This window comes from Salvia miltiorrhiza, chromosome 8 (genome assembly GCF_028751815.1).
Source record: "Salvia miltiorrhiza cultivar Shanhuang (shh) chromosome 8, IMPLAD_Smil_shh, whole genome shotgun sequence".
In the NCBI taxonomy this organism is placed as follows: domain Eukaryota; kingdom Viridiplantae; phylum Streptophyta; class Magnoliopsida; order Lamiales; family Lamiaceae; genus Salvia; species Salvia miltiorrhiza.
Genome location: NC_080394.1, coordinates 48,973,814 through 48,996,108, shown reverse-complemented (window position 1 = coordinate 48,996,108; position 22,295 = coordinate 48,973,814). Strand labels below are relative to the sequence as shown.

At 40.1% G+C, this 22,295-nt stretch overlaps 2 protein-coding genes across 2 annotated transcripts; both read left to right on the top strand.

Annotated features, from left to right (window-relative positions):
- Positions 1-1,697: 1,697 nt before the first annotated feature.
- On the top strand, positions 1,698-3,433 carry LOC130998592 (uncharacterized). Its single transcript, XM_057924007.1, has 2 exons — positions 1,698-2,899; positions 2,977-3,433. The coding sequence occupies exons 1-2, from the start codon at positions 1,698-1,700 to the stop codon at positions 3,431-3,433; spliced, it is 1,659 nt and encodes a 552-aa protein (XP_057779990.1).
- A 16,045-nt stretch (positions 3,434-19,478) lies between these two features.
- LOC130996941 (probable microtubule-binding protein TANGLED) lies at positions 19,479-21,751 on the top strand. The gene is made up of 4 exons (XM_057922226.1): positions 19,479-19,720; positions 20,337-20,479; positions 20,685-20,740; positions 20,837-21,751. The coding sequence occupies exons 1-4, from the start codon at positions 19,628-19,630 to the stop codon at positions 21,637-21,639; spliced, it is 1,095 nt and encodes a 364-aa protein (XP_057778209.1). The 5' UTR covers positions 19,479-19,627; the 3' UTR covers positions 21,640-21,751.
- The last annotated feature ends 544 nt before the right edge of the window (positions 21,752-22,295 follow it).

Below are 22,295 nucleotides of genomic sequence, written 5' to 3'. Positions count from 1 at the left end.
CTACTTACAAATCGACAATAAAGCTAGTATAAACTAGATTAAATAAGCAAACAAATGAAAATGCAATTCTCTCTCTCTCTCTCTGATTTAAAAATAAGCAAAATCTGATTCTCTCTCTCTATTCACGTTTATGGCGTGATTTTATGTGATATTATGGTTGTTGGGTGCATTTACACCAACTCAAACACTTGTTAAGGAAACAACCTTAAATTCACGAAATTAAATGCTCCGTACACGGTTGCTGTGGGTAGTTAATGAAGGATATCAACCAAATGTTCATTCATCAGACATTTGAACAAGAAAGAAGAAGAAAATCCTCTCAATACACATACACGACTCATACACGGTTGCTCAAAAATTCAAAAAAAAAATCATCTAAAGGCTTGTATTACATAAGGTATGTGAAATACATTTTTTTTTTAAAATTTCGACTGTACACGGTTGGTGTTCTAGAGTACACGGTTGTACACGGTTTGAGTTTTAGTGATTTTTTGTTGTTTATTTCAATAATTATGTTATATATATGACTTATTACATGTTTTGGACTAAAAAACGGCATAAAAAAACACTCTGTACGCAAATTACCTTATTTTTGAACCCTTAGTGTTCTGCTGTACACGGTTAGGGTTTCCGTATACACGGTTGTGTACACGGTTGTACACGGTGGTCGAATTTGCTGTACACGGTTGGGTTGAATATGATTTTTATGTTATTTTTAGCATGTTTGTATATTCAGTTGATGTATTGGGGTACACGGTTTCCTGTTTGTGTATTTAAATGTTGTATTTTTGTCGTTTTGAAGCAGATGTCGTTTCAAGCAATCATTATACGACACAGTGGTCAGTGGAAATTAATCGAGTATGAAGGAGGCGATGAGGTTGTCGTGTACATGTCTAAGGAAGACCTTTGTCATGCGAAGTTGATGCAAGAGGTGCACGATCAATTAAACGAGGATGGTCGATCCACTTATATGCTTTTCTACACATCGACCATGGACGAAGGGCGAAAAATAAAAGTGGCTTTGAAGACTGATTCGGATTTGAACCGGTTGATTTCCGAGCATAAGAAATATCCCGTTGTTTACGTGATCGAGAAGGGCAAACAATCTGCGGCTCCGGTTCCTCAGACTCAAGAGCGGGTATATTATGAGGGACATCGGTCTACTATGTTTCCTATTGAGACGGACATTGGAAGAAGTATCCCTACACACGATGACAGTAGGGACGATTCATCGTCGCAGGAGGAGGAAGACGAGTCCGAGTCTTCGGATGAGGAAGAAGAGGCGATACGACGCAGAGAGATATTGGATTCAGTGTCGACTGAACAGGAAGCGTGGAGACAGACAGGGTCTCAGAATTTCACATCGATGATCAGCCCGATGTCGAGCCTCGTGTTGGAGTTCAGCAGCTTGAGGCACGTGACTGGGGGATTCCAGTCCTCGATTTTGACGATGCGCCGGCATTAGGTTGGGAGGATTCTAACGTATTGGAGAGCGGGATATTATCAGTGGGGGCTCTATTCCGGTCGAAGGATGATTTGGCAATCGCTGTTGGCCTGTACCATATGGAGAATCACGTGGAGTACGCCGTGCATCGTTCCAGTACGACCCGTTTGTGGTTTGTTTGCAAGCATGGCAACGGTTGTCCGTTCATGCTACCGTTCAGAGTGCATCGATCTAGAGAGTGATCAAGGTGGTGATGGATCATACCTGCCACACGGATTTGAATCGCACTGCCCCGAGACAGATTCCGGCGAGGGTTGTTGGAAGATATTTTGCACGGAAATTGGTAGGCGAGGGGGTCGTTTTGAAGCCGAAGGAGATGATGTCAGAGATGCAGCGCTTATTCGGTATTGAGATCAATTACAGCTTCGCTCTCCGTGCAAGAAACATCGCGATTGAGATGACGTATGGTGATTTTGGGAACTCGTATCAGATGCTCCCATCGTATTTGTATATGCTGAGAATGAGTAATCCCGACACATTATACGACCTTGAGATGAAGGATGATGGCAAGTTCCATCATATGTTTGTTGCACTTGGACAGAGCGTGGCTGCCTTTGAGAAGGGTTACTTGAGGTCGGTCATCGTCGTAGACGGGACCCATCTGAAGGGAAGGAACGACGGCATTTTGTTCGTCGCTGTTACAAAGGATGGGAACGAAGCAATATTTCCTCTCGCAGTTGGGCTTGGTCCTATCGAGAACGACGAGTCTTGGACTTGGTTCTTCCACCGACTGCGGACTTGCTTTGGTCAGCCGGATGATCTCTTGATTGTGTCTGATCAGCACAAGAGCATCAGAAATGCTGTGGAGTGTGTCTACCCGAACGTCCCTCACGAGTTGTGCTATTACCATATCCAGAAGAATCTCGCGCATTATGGGCAGCATGTAGCTGCAGTCTTCAAAGCAGCGGCATATTCCTATCGATCAGACGATTTTCAAAGGAATTTTTCTGCGCTTCAATTACTGAAAGTCAACGCGCACACACGCCTCGACACTATTGGTGTGGAGAGATGGGCCAGGTCCAAGTGCCCTGTACGACGCACGAGCTTCATGACGTCGAATGCTGCCGAGATGATGAACAGTAGACTGTTGTGGGCACGACGACTCCCGGTTGCTTCATTGATCGAGACCTATCGAGCCATTATGGAGAAATGGTTCGATAGGCGACGCATCTCGGCTGCATCGAGGTCACATGAGTTGACTGAGGTAGTAGAGGGAAAGTTGCATGTGGCTGTCGAAGCGGGTCGGCAATTAGCTGTTCGAGGGACGACGACGCACATGTTTAGTGTTGAGGATGATCATGCATTCTACATTGTCGATCTCGAGAATCGGACTTGTAGTTGTGCTCAGTTCGACCTGGATGACATTCCGTGTCGTCATGCTTGTGCCGCTATTAGGTATCTCATTTATTACAAATTTTGCATATTGAAGTAATTTTTTGTAAATTTATCTTTTTATCTTTGCATTTTATTAGGCGTGCAGGATTGCAAGTCACGGATTTTGTTGGAGGATATTTCAAACAATCCGTGCTGTTGGCCACATATATGGAGCGTATTGTTCCCGTTCCACATCCTACGTATTGGAATGTGCCCGATGAGATATCAGCCTATGTTGTGAAACCCCCGGATATCACGGTCCATGCGGGACGACCGAAGTTGAGTAGGGCTCGTTCAGCAGTTGAGGGTCCTCCTAATTCGGGTCCTCCTAATTCGGGTACTCCTAATTCTCGACCTCAAGTATGCTCACGTTGCAAGGGTGGAGGTCACAATGCCCGGAGATGCAAAGCGCAAGTGGGACCATTGGACTTGAACGTGCCGGTGGAGGGTGTCGAGCAACCACCCGATGCACGAAGGCGACGAAAGAAGAAATGCAGAATTTGTAGGAGTGGAACACACACTAGGAATGCATGTCCTCAAAATGTTGGGTTGTGAGTGATTCTGGATACAGTGAGAGATTTGGTTTTGATTAAGTGGAACTCACACTAGGAATGCATGTCCTCGATTTGATCTTGAAAATGAATTTGGTTGTTTGATTGTTGTTTGAACATTGAATTTGTTGTTGCTACATGTTGATTTGGCTTTAAAATTCAAAAAACAGGTGTTTTTGGGCTGAAAATCGGTGGCCTGCCCTCTGTACACGGCTAGACCCTAACCGTGTACACCTTGGGACCAATCGTGTACGCAACCGTGTACCGATGAACACGCAGCCGTGCACGGTGACACGGTTCAGTGTTTGGCCGTGTGCTGTACACAGTTTCGAGTTCTTCCGTGCACGGTTGCGTACACGGTTTCGAGAAACTGTACACGGTTAGGGTCTAACCGTGTACAAAGGCCATTCAGCCCTTGTTCACCCCAAAAACACCAACAAGTCATAAAATCAACCGTATTTTAACAACCAACAACCATGCCAAACACAAAAACAGCAAACCACCAAACATAAGCACAAATCAAACCACAAAACAACAGCAAATCAAGTGTATTTTAACAGACATTCGTTTTAAACACAAAAAAATTGTTCATCAGCTAAACCGAATTAGGGGAGGATCCGTACACAACTCCCATATCCTAACAGCTATAATTTATCGATACTTTTGTATCTGTGCGGGTGTCCTCAGCTGCTCACGTGTTGGTGCGCCACAAATCAAACGATCCAGATAAGCACATGCAAACACACCACAACTTACACTATCTTCTTGGTGGAATTGCTCTTTGATTGGCATCATGACGATCTTCATAGCCACATCTGGAGCGTGCACAATCCTCACGGGATTGTGTGCATAATAACCCACAGTGTGCAGCAATTTAGGCATCAGGCGAGTGATTGGCTTCAATGCACTTGGTCGACGCTTTCGTGCACCTTCCACATGTGACAGTGAGTCATACACTCTCACCTCCCATGCGGAGATAGATATAACCACAGTACACCAATGACTCTTATCGACATTGCAAATAGCAAAAATCTGCAACACAATATAAAAAATATTTAGAAACGTTACGTATTTCAGTTAGAAAATTCCAAAATATGTTTATATTATACTTACCTCTTTCGCTTCCAACCAAGGCCATGTATGGCTTGAATCAATTCCATGAAACATGGCGATCAGCTTGTCGGGCACCACCCACTCCTCGTATCCGTGTCGACCCCGAATGTTGTCCCAATCTGGCTCATTCGGATGCAACGACCTGAACTCTCTCCAAAGGGTCTCCTACAATCACAGATTCATGATTAATTTATAGGTAGTTGTATATGCATAAACAGAAATTATTCTATCAAAAACTTACATAAAAATCCAAAAAAGCTATCGGCGTTCTAGCCCGTGTCACGCCTGCAACGAGCCTCGTATGCCCCCGATCTATCCACTGCTGATTTTGACGGAGCCGTCGGAGAGCCTTCAGATTCCAGAGGTCTAATATCTGCTTAAAAAATTCATGATTAATTATGTACAATGCAAATCTTAAGAAACACAGTAAAATCAAATTATTATACCTCCCCGTCCAACTCCTCGCGAGGATTCATAATCTTGTGGAATAGCTCCTGGGACATCACCCAACCCGTCTCCATCACTGTGACATAAGTACCCGGCGGCGATCTCATAAACGCCTTGAAGCCCCGCTTCTTCGCCTTCAGCAGCCCCTTACCATACGGCAAGGCCGGGTCAATAACCAATTGAGGCCTCTCTCTAGCACCCGCCTCCTCCTCTGACGAAGTCCAGGAAACATTCAGATCATCATCTACATCCCCCGCCTTAGGCGCAGGGGTCTCTGGACTATGGTGTCCAGCCGATGGCCCTGGGCGATCACTGTGACGTGAGGCGGATCGCCTCAAAGATGTCTGCCTCTCACCATGATGTGAGGCTGATCGCCTCATAGATGCCTCTCTCTCACTGTAACGTGAGGCAGATCGCCGCTGACTCGCAGGGGGTGGATCCTCTCCACGCTCTGAGCGTCTCTGACTGCCACGAGGCGGATCCATGTCTCCAACTGAGTGCCTATGGCTCACATGAGGCGGATCCTCACGCTCTGATCGCCTAGGACTATGAATGTGAGATGTAGACCGTCTGTGACTGGGAATCGGCTGGTCGAACTCCTCACTCCCATGTCTATGACAACTGGCATGGCTGGATGATGATCTATACCTCCTCGAAGAAGAGCGTCTCCCAAAGATGTCCTTCACAGCGGCTATGACCTTCTTCGTAATCTTGGCGACCAGTCTGTTGGATTTGTATACTGAAAGCAAGAACGTTTTATGCTTGTATACAATGTTTCCTAAGTTCACTATCTAATCTCCTATCTGATTGTGTTCATGATTGCATATGTATGTTCTTTATCTCTATATAAGTAGATTATATGGTGTGTTGTAGATCACAGAAGACCATATAATTGGAATAACCTTAAGAGATATAATATGATCACAGCCGAAATAACTCTAAGGACAAGTTATTGGTTTAGGCTGCAGTATAGATGGAAGTAGTTTGTCTTGGCTACTTGTCTATACTGGTACGTCATTACGTATTGATAGGACCACAGTTGAGATGTATTCTTCTATCTGACTTAAGTGAAGAATCAAGATCTCGGTGACTTATAAGATCTTAATACTAATAAGTACTCAGATATATATGTTAATTCGTATATCACTTTGACTTACTATGGGTGAAAGTTATATACTAACTCGAATACTCTGTATCTTGGGTGATAGCGGTTAATATATGATATTTGATTATCTGTATTAGTACCCGTATCCGGTATAGGATAATGACATCCCCTTAAGGAGCTCAATAAGGTTTATTGCGCTAAACCCTGCAGGTTGATTAAGTTCAGGCGCAATAATAAAGTTTGAGTGGTACTGCTTAAGGATTTATAAAGAGATTAATTAATTTAAGCTGTCAGAGCTCTAATTAATTAATGGATGTCGGATATTTTAAATACGGAGATTTAATAAGTCTAAATACAAGCCCCCGACTCATCACCGGCAATAAAGGGGTAAGTCAGTATCGGTTCTCTAGTGGAATGAACTGATATTTATAAATTAATTATGGTCTGGGCTGACCATAGATAAATTAATTTATTTGAGGCTCATCTTTATTCCTTGTATCTGGTCCCTGGACTGGCCCAATGTCTCCTAGCCCTAGAAGGAGAGAAAGACGCCTCCTACACTAATTCTGTGCCCACACGTATTTAATTTTATTTAAATACAGCTGTCAGCTCTCAGGAAAATAGACTGATAAAATATTAGGTTTTTGAGAGCTGTGGGGCGCAGGGAAAGAAAAACGTGTGGAGCATATTTCTCTCTTGGGACTTTCATAGATCGTTGTCCATCCAACGGTGAAAGCTGAGCGGGATACAGTTCAGAAGATCTGAGCTGGAGTCAGATTTTCGCAGGAAACCAAGTTCTGGCAGTCTCCGTAAAACGGCCATAACTTCCTCCACAGAATTCCGATTCAGACGAATCAGGCGGCCACGGAAAGCTCTCTCGAAGACGAAGAAGTCGTATTTCTGGGCGAAATACGATTTGAGGACGTTTGAGGCTTCAAACGAAGGCTTGAAGCTGACTGACCTGTTCAGCGACAGATTGACGAATTCTTAGGAATTCTTCAGGTATTTTCTAACTCCAACGTGCAGTTGTTAAATTCATAGGAGCATGTTAGGATTAATCGTTGTTTGATAAATTAATAATAATCCAAGAAACGATCATCGGGCAATCGAGTATTAATTCAATTTAATATTCCTTCAATTGGTATCAGAGCCCAGGATTAATTTCTTGGCTCTATTATTAATTTATGTACGATTAATAATGTGCGTTGTTTTTTCTACTGCTGTTCTTCGTGGTCTGTTGATTCGTGGGGTACGTCGTTTTGACGTTGTAATCGTTTTTCACCGCGAGAAAATCCGTGGTTAGATTAGAATTTCAATTCTTTTGTTTTTCGATTGTAATCTGTAATTGTGGAAAACGAGACGAAGACGACGACGATCAGACCGGATTAACGGAGGACGGCTGCGGGCAAAGACTAGGGCGAGGCGGGGCATGCGCACGCCGAGGGATGCGCGCGCGCACGCGCTTGTGCGCTGCGCACCTGGTCGAGCGATGCTGTGCCGCTGCTGCTGCCGCTTCTGGTGTATGCCGTGGGCTGCCGAGGCTGGTCAGGCGAGGCAGGGCGAGGGAGGACAGGCGGCGGGCAGGGGCTGTGCGCGCCGAGGGCTGTGCGTGCGCGCTTTGCGCGCTGCGCGCCCGGCAGGCGTCGCGCGGCCGCTGCTGTCGAGGCTGCTGTCTACACGCCGGGTCTGCCGAGTCTGCCGTGACCAGGCGCCGAGGCTGCCGAGCCATGCTGCTGTTGCTCGCGATGGGAGGCTGTTGCCGAGCCAGGCTGCTGCCGTGCCGGGCTATTGCTGCCGAGTCCGCTCGGCTGCTGTCATGGCGTGGTGGCGGCGGCGCCTAGGGGGTACCAAACCCTAGGTAGGCGCAAGTTTTTCAAGAAACCCTAGGGGGCCCAAACCCTAATTCCCTATACGGGTTTGATGGAGATGTTCGGGCCGAGTTTTACTTTTGTTTACAAAATGTAATAGTTTAGTGTTGGGATTCCACGAATGGGTCACGAAGAACTTTATTCTTTTAATTCTGTTCTTTGCATGTCGTGGTGTTAATCCTTTATGCTCTTTGCATGCTGTTTTGTCTTTGCTTGTTAATATGTGTTTATTAACTGCGCTTAGACAAGCATGCTAGGTTTATCGTTTTCTTAAGCATGTTTTAGAATTCTGCGAGCATGTTTTACATGTTGCGTTCTAGAAGAGCATGTTTAGGATTATGTGTTGAGCATGATCAAACCTTTTGAAAGAAAAAGACTAAGCTTTTCATAATTTTATAGATGATTAGAAATTATTTAGATCACCACAAACGGTCTCAAGACAAAGTGATTGAGATGTGAGTAAACGTCCACCCCACGTGGCTTACTTCATGTTCTATTTCACAAGTTTGTTGAGTTGAGATTTCTATTAAATATTTAAATCCATTTAAGTAGTGGGAGTTATGCGGTAAACGTCCACCCCACGTGGCTTACTCGTGTAATTTTTCACAAGTACTTTAGAAGATGGAATTAAATAAGATAACTAAGAAATTAAATTGAATACGACATGGTCCGAGTGTGTATGTCAAAATTCGAGAATTTAATTTCAAAGTTAGATTGTGGTAATTGTTTAATGATTTTTATTCTTAAAATTATATAGACCTCCACATGCGGTCTCTAGACAAAGTGATTGACAATGTGAGTAAACGTCCACCCCACGTGGCTTACTTCATATTTGTTTCTCATAAGTTTGTCAGAAGAGGTTTCTATAAAAATATTTAAACCATTAAAGTAGTGGGAGTTATGCAGTAAACGTCCACCCCACGTGGCTTACTTGTGTAATTTTCACAAGTACTTTGGAGAATGGAATTAAATAAGATAACCAAGAAAATTAAATTGAAAGCGGCATGGTCCTAGTGAGTATGTTAATTTCGAGAATTTAATTTTCAAGGTTAAAATGTGGTCATTGCTTAGATATCATATCAAGTACAATGTACAACTCCCCCACGGAGTCCCTTCTTGATGATGATATGGTCTAGTCAAGGTGCCAACTATTAATTTCTTTTGTCAAAAGGTTAAGTTGACATGGATAGAAATTAAATGACTAGGTAAATAGTCTGGTTGAGGAGTTCGTGTGTAAACGTCCACCCCACGTGGCTTGCACATGGAATTCTTTGAGCCGTTGGAGGTTTCATTAATATTGTTTTATCAAAAGGTTACAATATTATTGTTACGAATTATGTGCTTTATGTTCGTTACTTTCAGATATGTCTATGTCTCCTGTTTCTTTATTCTTGCACAAAGTTTCTTTTTACCGGTCCACATATATAAAATGGAAACGCAGTTTTGGATATTTATCTTTATCACAAACTAAACACATTTTTTGTGTTGCTTACTACTCGACGTTCTATTTGTTCGAACAATGAGACAACTGATGGGAAAAAGGAACTGCATAAAAGGTGGCATGTGACGAATAATGTGGCTATATGCTTTATTATGAGTATAATGTCACAAACCTTGTAGCTCCAACATCAGGGCATGGACAATGCTATTAGCATCATGCTGAATCTCAAGAAAGTGTTCGGAGAGTCGGACTGAGCTGCTCATTTAAATTTGATGAGAGTAATCTTGTTAATTTTATGAGTGAGCACAGCTCAGTGCACGAGCATGTCATGCAATTTTGACGGACTTGACTTGCTCAGTGGGAGTATCGACGGTGAGGCAAAAGTCGATATTATCCTGAACTCTCTTCCCAAGTCTTTTAATTAAGAACTTCCGCCTCAATGCTGTTATGAGCAAGAAAGATACTTCTTTTGAGTTACTCTGGTTACGGCTAAGGAAGTTGTGGGAAAGAGATGTGCAAGCACTTGTTATTGCCAAAGGATGGCCATCTTCTTCGTCAAAAGACGGGAAGAAGAAGGATCCAAGGGGCAAGAAAGACAAGGGAACTAGTGGGAGTAGTGGTGTGATAAGATTGGGTATTGGAGATTTTCTTCTTTCAATACTCAAGGCAAAGGCTTAAGGTACTTCACTTGCTATAGTAACTAAGACATGTCAACTCGTTTTCTACTCAGTTGTGAGTAGTGGATAACGAGAGAAACTGATAATGATTGTTGCACCTTGCATGGCTTTTAGGCTGACAAGGAAGCTGAGAAGTGATGAGATGTTTGTCTTCATAGGCAACGTGACTAGAGTCGCAGTTGTTGCAATTGGAGACTTGTCTTTAAGTTCTAAAGATATAGTTTAGTTTTTGAGAGTTCCTTATCATGTTCCAAAATTTTGAATAGATGGATCTTATGTCATTTTTTATAGTGGTGTTTCTATCATAAGAAATGACAAAGTTGTCTATTCTGGTATTTTGAACATCTCTCTTCATACTATAACTTGTCTTCAAAATACCTTTATATTGCATTTACATCATCGAACAAAAGAAAGAGAAAAGTTAAGGCTAATCTCTCATGAGGATCTTACGCATATATTGATACCCTAGATTAGGTCACATCTATCTTAATAGGATCCAAAGGCTCGTGTCTAAATAAGTACATCGGATTCAATCCAGGCTGTACCATTTGGAACCTGCGAATCCTGTATAGATGAAAAGATGGAGACTGGGTCATTCATGACAAAGGGGATAAAGGGCCAATAATGTGTTAGGAATGATCTTTTCTGATTCATTGTCAGTGTTTGGGATTCCAACCCAGTTTACTACACCATGTAATCCCTATATAAGATGGTGTGGTGGAGAGAAGAAATAGGTCACTCTTGGAAAAATATGTCCGATGATGAGTTACGCATCTTTGCAATTAGTCCTAAAGAATCAGAAGGTGGTTATTAGCAATGACACACGATTCTTAGAAGTGGGCTATGGGAATAATCACTAATCCAAGTCAGTTAGTGTGCTTCAAGAAATTGAAGACACTAGACAGGCGATTCCATCACCCAAGCCAAGTGTGCAAGAGTTTTGTACCACAAGACACTGCACGCACTGTTGACACACATGTGCCACCACAGATCCATTGTAGTGGGAGGGTTGTGGGACAACCCGATCGATTTATATTCTTGGGAGAATCTTTGGATTCAGTCCCTGGTAGTGAATATAAGAGAATCGGCCCAGATATCTACTTGGAATTAGTGGGAGACGAGAATGTAGATTCTTGGCACACCTCAACGGAGCAATCCATTAAGAATATGGGTGTATACTAGAAAATCTTGCTACCAGGAGGCAGTAAAGCCTTAGGTTGTAAGTGAGTATACAAGATAATGACAAGCCCGAATGAGCAAGGTCGTAGCTTCCGAAGCTAGACTGGTGGCGAAAGGTTATGCCCAGTGTAAGGGTATAGGTTATGATGATATTTTCGCCAGTGCCATGCTCAGAACATTCGGAGCATTTTACCCATAGCAGCTCACTTAAACCATCGAGGCCTGGCAAATGGATGTCATATACATTACCTTGGAAAAGGTAAGGACATCCATGTGCAACAACCTGAAGGTTACGTGAGGGAGGGAGAGAAGCATCTCGTGTCAATCGCTCTCGTGTCATCAGTGATGTGGTTTATCTTGCATTTTATGTAGATAATATCCTCCTAATTGGCGACAATATGGAGCTATTGTCAAGACATAAAGTAATGGTTATCCGAACAGTTTCAGATGAAAGACTAAGGAGGTATAGTATACATCTTTGTGATCAAGGTTATAAGGGATCACTAGAAAAAGATGTTGGGCTTGTCTCGAGTGTCTTACACTGATACTGAGAATACTCGTTTTAGTATGAATACCGCCAAGAAAGGATTGCTACCTTTTAGACATGGCGTTCCTTTATCTAAAGACTATGTCTTAAGATGCCTGTTGAGGTTGAGGAAATGAAGGTAGTATTCTACGTTTCCGCAGTAGATAGCTTCATGTATGGATTACTATGTACGAGATCTTATATTTGCTATGCAGTTAGCATGGTTGTAAGATATCAGCATAGTCCTAGTTAAGGACACTGAACTGTGGTAAAGTATATTATCAAGTTCATGACTAGAGAATAAGGATAGTTTACCAGTTAGACAGTTTAGTTCCCTTTTGGATTATACGATTTCGGATTTCCAGGCTGACCGGAACAAAGAATAATTACCTCGAGCTATGTGTTTTTTCTTGGGAGGTAAAACCTTTTGGTTCGACCACTACCTCCAGGATCTAAGGGTGATTCCTAGTTTGCGTGAGAGCATCACCTTCGTGATACCTCAAGTGCAGTTGCGAACTCTAAGGAATCCAAGAACTACAAGGGGTTAAACACATGGAGAGTAAGTACCAAGTTATACGATTATTCGTAAATCGAGGTTTTTGTGCTCATAGAATAAATTCTCACATATTGGAGAAACGTACTAATCTTTTCACAAAAGGCTTATCGCAAATGGTCATTGAAAGATGGGAATGCGATTGATGCCACCCACTTAGGAAACTTTAAGTATAAGTGGGAGAAGTGTTAGGTGATTGGTAAATAGACGCATTGTATACTAAAAGTTTGCTTTAGTATAAGTGGGAGATTGTTGGATTTCTATAATGAAAGCAAGAACGTTTTATGCTTGTATACAATGTTTCCTAAGTTCACTATCTAATCTCCTATCTGATTGTGTTCATGATTGCATATGTATGTTCTTTATCTCTATATAAGTAGATTATATGATGTGTTGTAGATCACAGAAGACCATATAATTGGAATAACCTTAAGAGATATAATATGATCACAGCCGAAATAACTCTAAGGACAAGTTATTGGTTTAGGCTGCAGTATAGATGGAAGTAGTTTGTCTTGGCTACTTGTCTATATTGGTACGTCATTACGTATTGATAGGACCACAGTTGAGATGTATTCTTCTATCTGACTTAAGTGAAGAATCAAGATCTCGGTGACTTATAAGATCTTAATACTAATAAGTACTCAGATATATATGTTAATTCGTATATCACTTTGACTTACTATGGGTGAAAGTTATATACTAACTCGAGTACTCTGTATCTTGGGTGATAGCGGTTAATATATGATATTTGATTATCTGTATTAGTACCCGTATCTGGTATAGGATAATGACATCCCCTTAAGGAGCTCAATAAGGTTTATTGCGCTAAACCCTGCAGGTTGATTAAGTTCAGGCGCAATAATAAAGTTTGAGTGGTACTGCTTAAGGATTTATAAAGAGATTAATTAATTTAAGCTGTCAGAGCTCTAATTAATTAATGGATGTCGGATATTTTAAATACGGAGATTTAATAAGTCTAAATACAAGCCCCCGACTCATCACCGGCAATAAAGGGGTAAGTCAGTATCGGTTCTCTAGTGGAATGAACTGATATTTATAAATTAATTATGGTCTGGGCTGACCATAGATAAATTAATTTATTTGAGGCCCATCTTTATTCCTTGTATCTGGTCCCTGGACTGGCCCAATGTCTCCTAGCCCTAGAAGGAGAGAAAGACGCCTCCTACACTAATTCTGTGCCCACACGTATTTAATTTTATTTAAATACAGCTGTCAGCTCTCAGGAAAATAGACTGATAAAATATTAGGTTTTTTAGAGCTGTGAGGCGCAGGGAAAGAAAAACGTGTGGAGCATATTTCTCTCTTGGGACTTTCATAGATCGTTGTCCATCCAACGGTGAAAGCTGAGCGGGATACAGTTCAGAAGATCTGAGCTGGAGTCAGATTTTCGCAGGAAACCAAGTTCTGGCAGTCTCCGTAAAACGGCCATAACTTCCTCCACAGAATTCCGATTCAGACGAATCAGGCGGCCACGGAAAGCTCTCTCGAAGACGAAGAAGTCGTATTTCTGGGAGAAATACGATTTGAGGACGTTTGAGGCTTCAAACGAAGGCTTGAAGCTGACTGACCTGTTCAGCGACAGATTGACGAATTCTTAGGAATTCTTCAGGTATTTTCTAACTCCAACGTGCAGTTGTTAAATTCATAGGAGCATGTTAGGATTAATCGTTGTTTGATAAATTAATAATAATCCAAGAAACGATCATCGGGCAATCGAGTATTAATTCAATTTAATATTCCTTCACAGTCCATGCTCAGAGTCGTCATCTACAAGCTCGCGCCGTATCTCGCGCCGCATCTCAGGGACCACGGTCCGAATCTGCTCCTGTGTGATACGGGCAATCAGGTCATCATCGCGTCGCCTCCAATAATCCTCATCTCGGTCTGCCTGAGGCTCGCGATCATCAAACTCCTCTGACCTGCGCCGCTTCGACGGGCTGCCAGCCGGGTCCTCATACGTCTGTCTAATACGCTCGACATGGACAGGGACAGGCTGCTTCTCACGAGCCCTCTCTGCTCGTGAGCTACTCCTCGGGACAGGGACAGGCTGCTTCTCACGAGCCCTATCTGCTCGTGAGCTACTCCTCTGCACAGGAGGAGGCGGTTCCGGTACAAGTGGCTCTGTCAAGCCGGCATATTTCCCTCCAGGATGGAATCGTACAGAAAAAGGGTCGGGAAGCCTCAGAGTCTGCAAATACCATGAATTATTCTCCTCCTCGACCGGTTCGAGTGTCTGGTGACACTCGTCCTGCACAAAGATGAATCGATCATTTTTCATTATTCGTTAATCATAACATAATAAAAGGATTGAAACTGTAAAAAAAACAACAATAATTACCTCATCAACATCAAAAAAGTGGGCGAAGTCAGAAGCCGACTTCCAAGTCGTCCAGTTGACCAATCGTGGCATCTGGAAGCTCGAGTCACGAGCCCCACACGCGCGGCCCAACCTCGGAATGACCTCGTACGACCAAATCTGTAATGCCCATATAGGCCCATAGAAGTGGTACGTCCTCCTAATACCTGTAATCTCCGAGGGATGCTTCTTCAACACACTCATCCCATGGCACAAAATCTGGAATGAGTAAGAGCCCCACGGGAAGTCGATCCATTTCTGATAGTCCTCTACCAGTGCCCACACCCACTCGTGCACGTGTTTATAATCCCGACAGAAGACGAGATCATACGCCACGAGAATATTGCCCACCCTCAAATAATCCTCGGCAATATTGCCCATACTGCGGTTAACGAACCGCTTTCGCAGATCTTTCACTTCCAACTTCTTGCCTTTAAAAACTCGGTGCCATAGACTCTGCTTCCCAACACGGTGATCCACATTAGGATCAAAATGCTGCGGGGATGGCCCGAAGCACAACCCCGTCACCAGACAATACTCCATAGCACCGAATCGAATGTCGTGTCCACCAATGTGGAACCACTTCTCCCACGGACCGAATGCTTGGTCATACAACTCCCGTGCAAGAAGATGGTGCAGTGCGGCATTCGCACTATCCTGCCTCTTCAACTGAAGTAAATGCCCAAACGGACCTTTCTTAAATTGTTCAAGACACCCGTAATGCGTCAGACAGGTCTCCACTTCCTTCAGTGTCTTGTCCTTGATGTAGTGATTGATACGTGCGGCATAACCTTGCATGCACGGACGTAACCAAACATGCCTCGGAGGCTGCACTTAATTCAAAATGATGATCAATATCAAAAAATATCAACCGTGTACAGATTCTAGACCAACCGTGTACAACCGTGTATAACCGTGTACGGATACCCTAACCGTGTACGGTTGTACACGGTTGTACACGATTAAATCGTGTACAAAAAATACCTCTATACGTCTAAAATACACAATTAGGGCATATTACATGATTTAAAATCAACCGTGTACGATTTTAGAGAAACCGTGTACAACCGTGTATGGATGAGCAAACCGTGTACGGATGTACACGGTTAAATCGTGTACGACAAATACCTTTATACGTTAAAAATACACAATTAAGGCATATTACATCAATTAATCCTAACCGTGTAACATAATTGTCTAACCGTGTACAACCGTGTACTGAAGAACCGTACACGGTTGTACACGGTTGTTCAAAATAATTTCCAGATTCCAAATTTCGCAAATTACCAACATAATTGTCTAAAACATGCTACAACCGTGTACCTAATAATCAAATTTAACAATACAAAACACATAAACTCAAAATTTGACAAATATAGGCCACGGTTACTTACCGGATTCGGCATCGGGTATTGTTCGCTCCTCCTTGATGTACTCGGGCGACTTTCTCGTTGTGCCTCTTCCCCATCGTAATCTGATTCCGTTGAACTCATAGTGGCTTGAGTTTATGGAGTGCACGGTGGGCTTGAGTTTCTTAGAGAGAGAGAGGCGTGTATGGAGTGTATGGAGTGCACGGTCCTTAAGGTTTTTGTGTCTCTTTTTTTTTGAATTTGGAAGCTGAATAATAGAAGAGAGAGAGAGAGAGCCGTGTATAGTGCACGGTCTTCTCAATATTTGCATAAGATTCTTTTTTTGGGGGAATGATTTGAAACAAGATTCTTGTTTGACCACTTTTCAACCGATCCTCACGATTCATGCTTCCAAATCGTGTACCAAATCGTGTACATGCAAGAAAAGAAACCCTAAACCCTAAAAGATATACTATCAGATCACGATTTTGGAGAGAGAGAGAGAGACATAATAAGACAAATCGTGATAATGATAGAAGATTCTATCAGCCACGTTTTTTATTGTTTAAAGAAAACAAAATTTTTAAATAAATCAAAGATTTGGTGGGGACCATTAAGAATGTGCTACAAAACTTATTTATTTATGGAGTGTGATACAAAACTTATTTATTTTATTCAAAGGGCTAGATAAAAATCTCACCCTTTAAATTATGATCATTCCAATATAAGGTTATTTGTAAAATATACCTATATTTTTTAGTCAATTTTATATTTTAGACACGATTATTTGAATGTTTCTTACAAGCCACGAATATGAAGGATTTTTTAAAGCTCGTAGACAAAATAGAAATATGATAGTTTTTCTTTTTAATTAGAAATTATAAGAGGTATTTGAATATATAATCAATTATACAATTCGTACGCAAGCGAAACCTTAATACCATATAATGGTGAAAAAACTACACCGCACGCAGGCGAAAGTACAATATCACTTCAACGTGAAAAAACATCACCGCATGCAGGCGGAATTAAACCCAAGACTTTTTTATAAGTAGAATCTTTGGCATGAAAATTTGATAGCTTCAATCACTTATTTTTTGAGAGGTAAAAGAGTAGTATTATATTTATTCAATAAGATCATCGGTTATACTGTAATATTCTTGAACCAAACATCTATCTATATCTATATATAATATAAAAGAGGAGCTTAACGTAAACTTTTTCCCACCAAAATTTCTCTCTCTTTATTTTTCTTTTTGTAGTTTTTGATTCTCTTTTAAAATCATCAACTTTAATTTATAAAAAAATATTCAATATGGGTGTTAAATTAAAGATAATGACGATATCTTTAATTTGATGTAAAAATTATAAAAAATAAATTTAAAACCAATAAGTTATTATAGTTTAAAGTCACAAAATTATTTTTTTCTCTCTCCTCTATCATATCCTCTCTCATTTCTCATTTTTTAAATGTTAGGGTTCTTTCATTTTATTTTTTTTATGTTTTTACTATATACTCCCTCCGTCCACAATTTAATGCCCTACTTGCCTTTAAAAATTTGTCCACAATTTAATGCCCTATTGTGCTTTTTGTACCCTTTTACTCTTCTTCTTTTCCTATATTTACTACCCTTTGCCACTAATGGACCCACCTTAAAACACCTTTATCATTTTTATATTCTATATTTACTACACTTTATCACTAGTGGACCCACTCACAACACCTTTATACTTTAGTCAACTACTTTATCACTTTAGTCAACTACCCTTATATTTCATCCACATCACCTTTTTCAGCTTTCTTAGTCTCCGTGCCAGGACCCAAGTAGGGCATTAATTTGTGGACGGATAGTAAATTGAAGAGTTTAATTTTGTAGTAGCACATTTATTTAAATTTACTGAAATTATATACATTTTATTTTTGAAAATGAATGATACATATCTCATGTTAAACCCTTTATTTTTCCACTTTCCAATTGATAAAAAATTGTATATGTTGATAGTAACTTTATTTTAAAATTTGAGCATAAACAAAATGACCACATAAATATGATTTAAATATGTATTCGAAAACTATATTAATCTATAGTTATACTATATGTAAATAAATAGTTTTGTACATCTTAGAATACTATATGATCCATAATGATACTTATTATCATCTATACTTGCTCTTGATATTTCATAATTTATATATTTATACACATTATCAATTAAATCAGTTAATTGCTATTTCAAAAATTGTAATTCGAATGTTTTCATATTGATATTTTTATTGAGATTATATTGTGGATAATTTATTTTTTATTGAGATCATATATGCATGTTTATATTTACTTTTATATATATATATATATATATATATATATATATAGGGTCAAGTTAAAAAGAGAATTATTATATATTTCATTTTGAACAAATCTATACATTTTACGAACAGATCAATATAATTAACGAACAGACGTATTTGGTAAAAAAAAGAGAAAAATTCGCCACCATCAGGATTCGAACCTGGGGCAAATTGTTATACATGTGGTACATTGATTTGTTCATCAAATTTATACATCTGTTCGTTTTTGTTTCACGAATTATCTATTCTCTAAATATTTAGCATTCTTTGTTTAACCTTTCTCTCTCTCTATATATATATATATATATATATATATATTTAATATTTATTTATTTATTTAAACTATTGTTCAATTTCGATGAAGTCGTGCATCGCACGAGCGGGCACATACTAGTTAGTAAAAAAAATACTTGATCTAATCCATATAGTTTAGATTACAAACATTAGTAAAAAAAATACTTGATCTAATCCATACAATTTAGATTACATGTAGAAAGCTTTTCTTAGACAGTTTCAATTTTATTAGTGAAAATTTAGGTTTGAAAAACTGAATCAACTTATTAGATTCTTATGTGGAATATACTTTACATGATGTGGAAAGTAAATTGGCTTTGCAATTGCACTCTTCTATTCAACCTTTAAAATCTTTAAAATAAAATACACTGACAATATAAAAAGTAAGTCCAAACGAAAATCACAAAAAAATTACCTTGACAGTATGAAAAATAAATCCAAATGATGCAACATTTTCTAGTATTTTTTCCTCTTCTTTTCCTATTTCCAAAAAATAATTTTCATTTACAAAATTTTCGTATAATATTATATTATTTTCCATCTATTAAATGTCTATATACTGTACATATGTATATTTTTGAAGGATCCCTCAAAAAAGGCTATATTTATACTTTTTAAGAAAGAAAAAAAATGTGCGATGGGATAGAGGCATAGAGCACATAATAACGAGGACACGGTCAAAGTTGTTTAATTAATTTTTAATTATACAGTAAATGAGTTTCGCCGTTTTATAAACGTTACTTTCTTTCCGCCAATAAATCCGACCGTTGGGACAACAACATACGAATACTATCCGTTACACCAAAAGTTGTCTTCCAATTATACAAATTCCAACCAACCCAAACTATAACAACAGCTTCACAGAGAGAGAGAGAGAAAAAAAAAACACATCAAACCCTGTTTCCATTTGGGAGAAATGGTCGCAAGATCCCCACCAAAGCACCACCAGAAGCTGGCTGTGGTGGCGCCGCCCATCAGTCCCACTCTCCTCCGAGAAACCGTAAAAAAGGTGACATTTTTATCATCTTTTTACCATTTCTCGATTATTACCTCTTTTCATTTTCAGTAGAACTGACAGAGTGAAAATGCATATTAGCTTATATGAGCTGACAATGTCCAAATTTGAATTGGAGTACTTCACATTTAATCTTGAAATCATGTGTTAGTGATTCAAATATATGTGATGGTAAAATCTTGAATTCCATTTAATTCACATGTGTGATAGGTTATATATACAATTGAAAATCAAAATTTTGAAGTTGGGCAAGATCTTGAACTCAAGGGTTTATACAGCAAACTCAAAGTTTGGAGTGAGCAAACCTTAAATTCCATGTAACTTACACTATAAAACCTGAAATTATAAGCAACTGGGCAGGGCTAGTATGTGATCTACATGTCATTGGTTCATAGCTTTGATAGCAAATTGAGATTTCCATTTAGGCCTTTTTTAGCTGCTCCAGTATATTGATTTCATAAGGCTAGTATGTGATCTACCTGTGATTGGTTCATAGCTTTGATGGCAAATTGGGATTTCCATTTAGGCCTTTTTTGTCTGCTCCAGTATATTGATTTCATAAGGCATTAGTTCAGTACATGTCAATGTTTTGATGTGTTTGATTTTGAAGGTGGATCGGTGTATGGCTCGACTGCAAGAGCTTCAACACACAGTAACAGGTGGGACTAAACTAGTCTCCGGTTTGAGTTTGAGTCCTCGTAGTGGTAGAAACTATCTACGGGCAAGCCTACGCTGTAAACAGGAGTCATTAAGGTTACTACTTTCTTGTATTCATCTCATTGCCACTACTCTTTTCATGTAACAAAGTTTGTGAATATAATAATATAATAGTACAAGTAGTAGTGCCTTTCAATTTTAAAGAAACTGAGTGGAAATTTGAAGTCTATGATGAATAACATAATATTTCAAAATATCATATCCGACTTCATTGCTGAACGCGTTGCTTTGTATTTTGAAGGTTAAAGAATGCTAATTCTCGAAGATCTTCTCCTGGGAAGCTGCCAGTAAGTAAAGGTTTGCTGTTTATCCTTTCTCTCAATCCTTGCATCCATCAAAAACTTCATTTGATCATCTGTAGATTCACATCCTTTTTGATTTGTATGTATGCAGAGGAATGGCGCAAAATGTCATTGCCGGCAATGCTATTGGGAGAAACAGTGGGAGAAATACTGCAAGCAAGCCAGTTTGCAAGAAACGTAGTCGAAGCAGTGTCCTCCAAGCCTCAAAAGCCAGCAAACGAGGACCCAAAAACACCGGTGACACAGAGGGCGAAGCAGAAGCTAGCACTAGAGAACTCCGGGCTGCATGCACGTAGAAGGAAGGAGAAGCAAGTCGTGCTGCAGAATGTGAGGTCAGAATCCAACGTGCCTTCAATACGACGAGCCAAGTCCAAGATCAACTTCAAGGTGTCGCCCTTGCAGAACCGAGAGTGTGACAAGGAAAACTGCCGGTATATAGCTAATAGAGTCTCACCAAGGAATAGGCCATGGGTGAAGAAGACTGTCCTGTTTCCAAACCCTTTGTTTCACTCATCTCCCACATCACAGCACCAGAAGTTTGGCAAGACGAAGTCGCCCATGATTGCAAGGAATCGACAAACTCCACATAAGTTCTTGATCAAGTCTCCTCCTCCTCCTGCTGCCTCAAAGTTTCAAGTGAAAATCAGAAGCCCTCCTATTTGCATTTCCCCAACACGAGGTGCTGCTGCTAAGAAATCACCGAGGGCGTCGTCAGCTGCAGCAAGGCTGCGAAGATCATTCTCGCCTTCGAGGCTGGCTGGCAAGTTGGTGTCACCACTGAAAAGCAGAAAATCCATGCCCAAGAATAGCGAGGATATGATGAAGACAATGAGTGGATTGAAACAGCGTCCTACATCCTTTTCAATGCGATTCTCCTCACCTCGGAGAACTTGAATTTCTTGTTTGCTTCTATGTTATTTGTGTTACAGATATCTTCTCAATGTCAGCACAATGTGCAGTTATTCATATATCTTTGTTAGTTATTTTCATAATAGTATATTCTTTCTTCATAATTTGCCATCTCAGCATTTCACTAATTTTCACTAAGTTTTAACACCAATTTTTCAACAAATAAACAGAAGCAATGTGGGAGGTTGGAGAGGTTTTAACACCAATTTTAACTTACCATAAAAGGAACTTTTATTATTAAATTAATTAATTTCAAAATAAAGATGGAGGGAGGGAATAAGAAGGGCAAAAGATGGAAAGAAGCTTTGTAATTTGGTGAGGATTTTTAGCATGACGGAGGCGTTTTTGGTTTGATTGATAAAATAATTTACTGATCAAGAGTGTTGATTTGCATGATTTTGAGCCCATTATTGATTTAATCACCCAAAATGAGTGATTGTTTATCACCCCAAAAGTTGAGTGGATTATTATTTAATCACCCCTACAATCTTATCAATCCTATTATCCTAATCCACCTGATGTTGTTCAATTGGGCGGACTCAGTCCGATTATTTAGTCTGGAACGGTGGGAAAATTGTAACCATTATTACAATTATTAAAAAGTCCTGACTTTTTAGAAGAATTGCAGCTGTTATTAATCA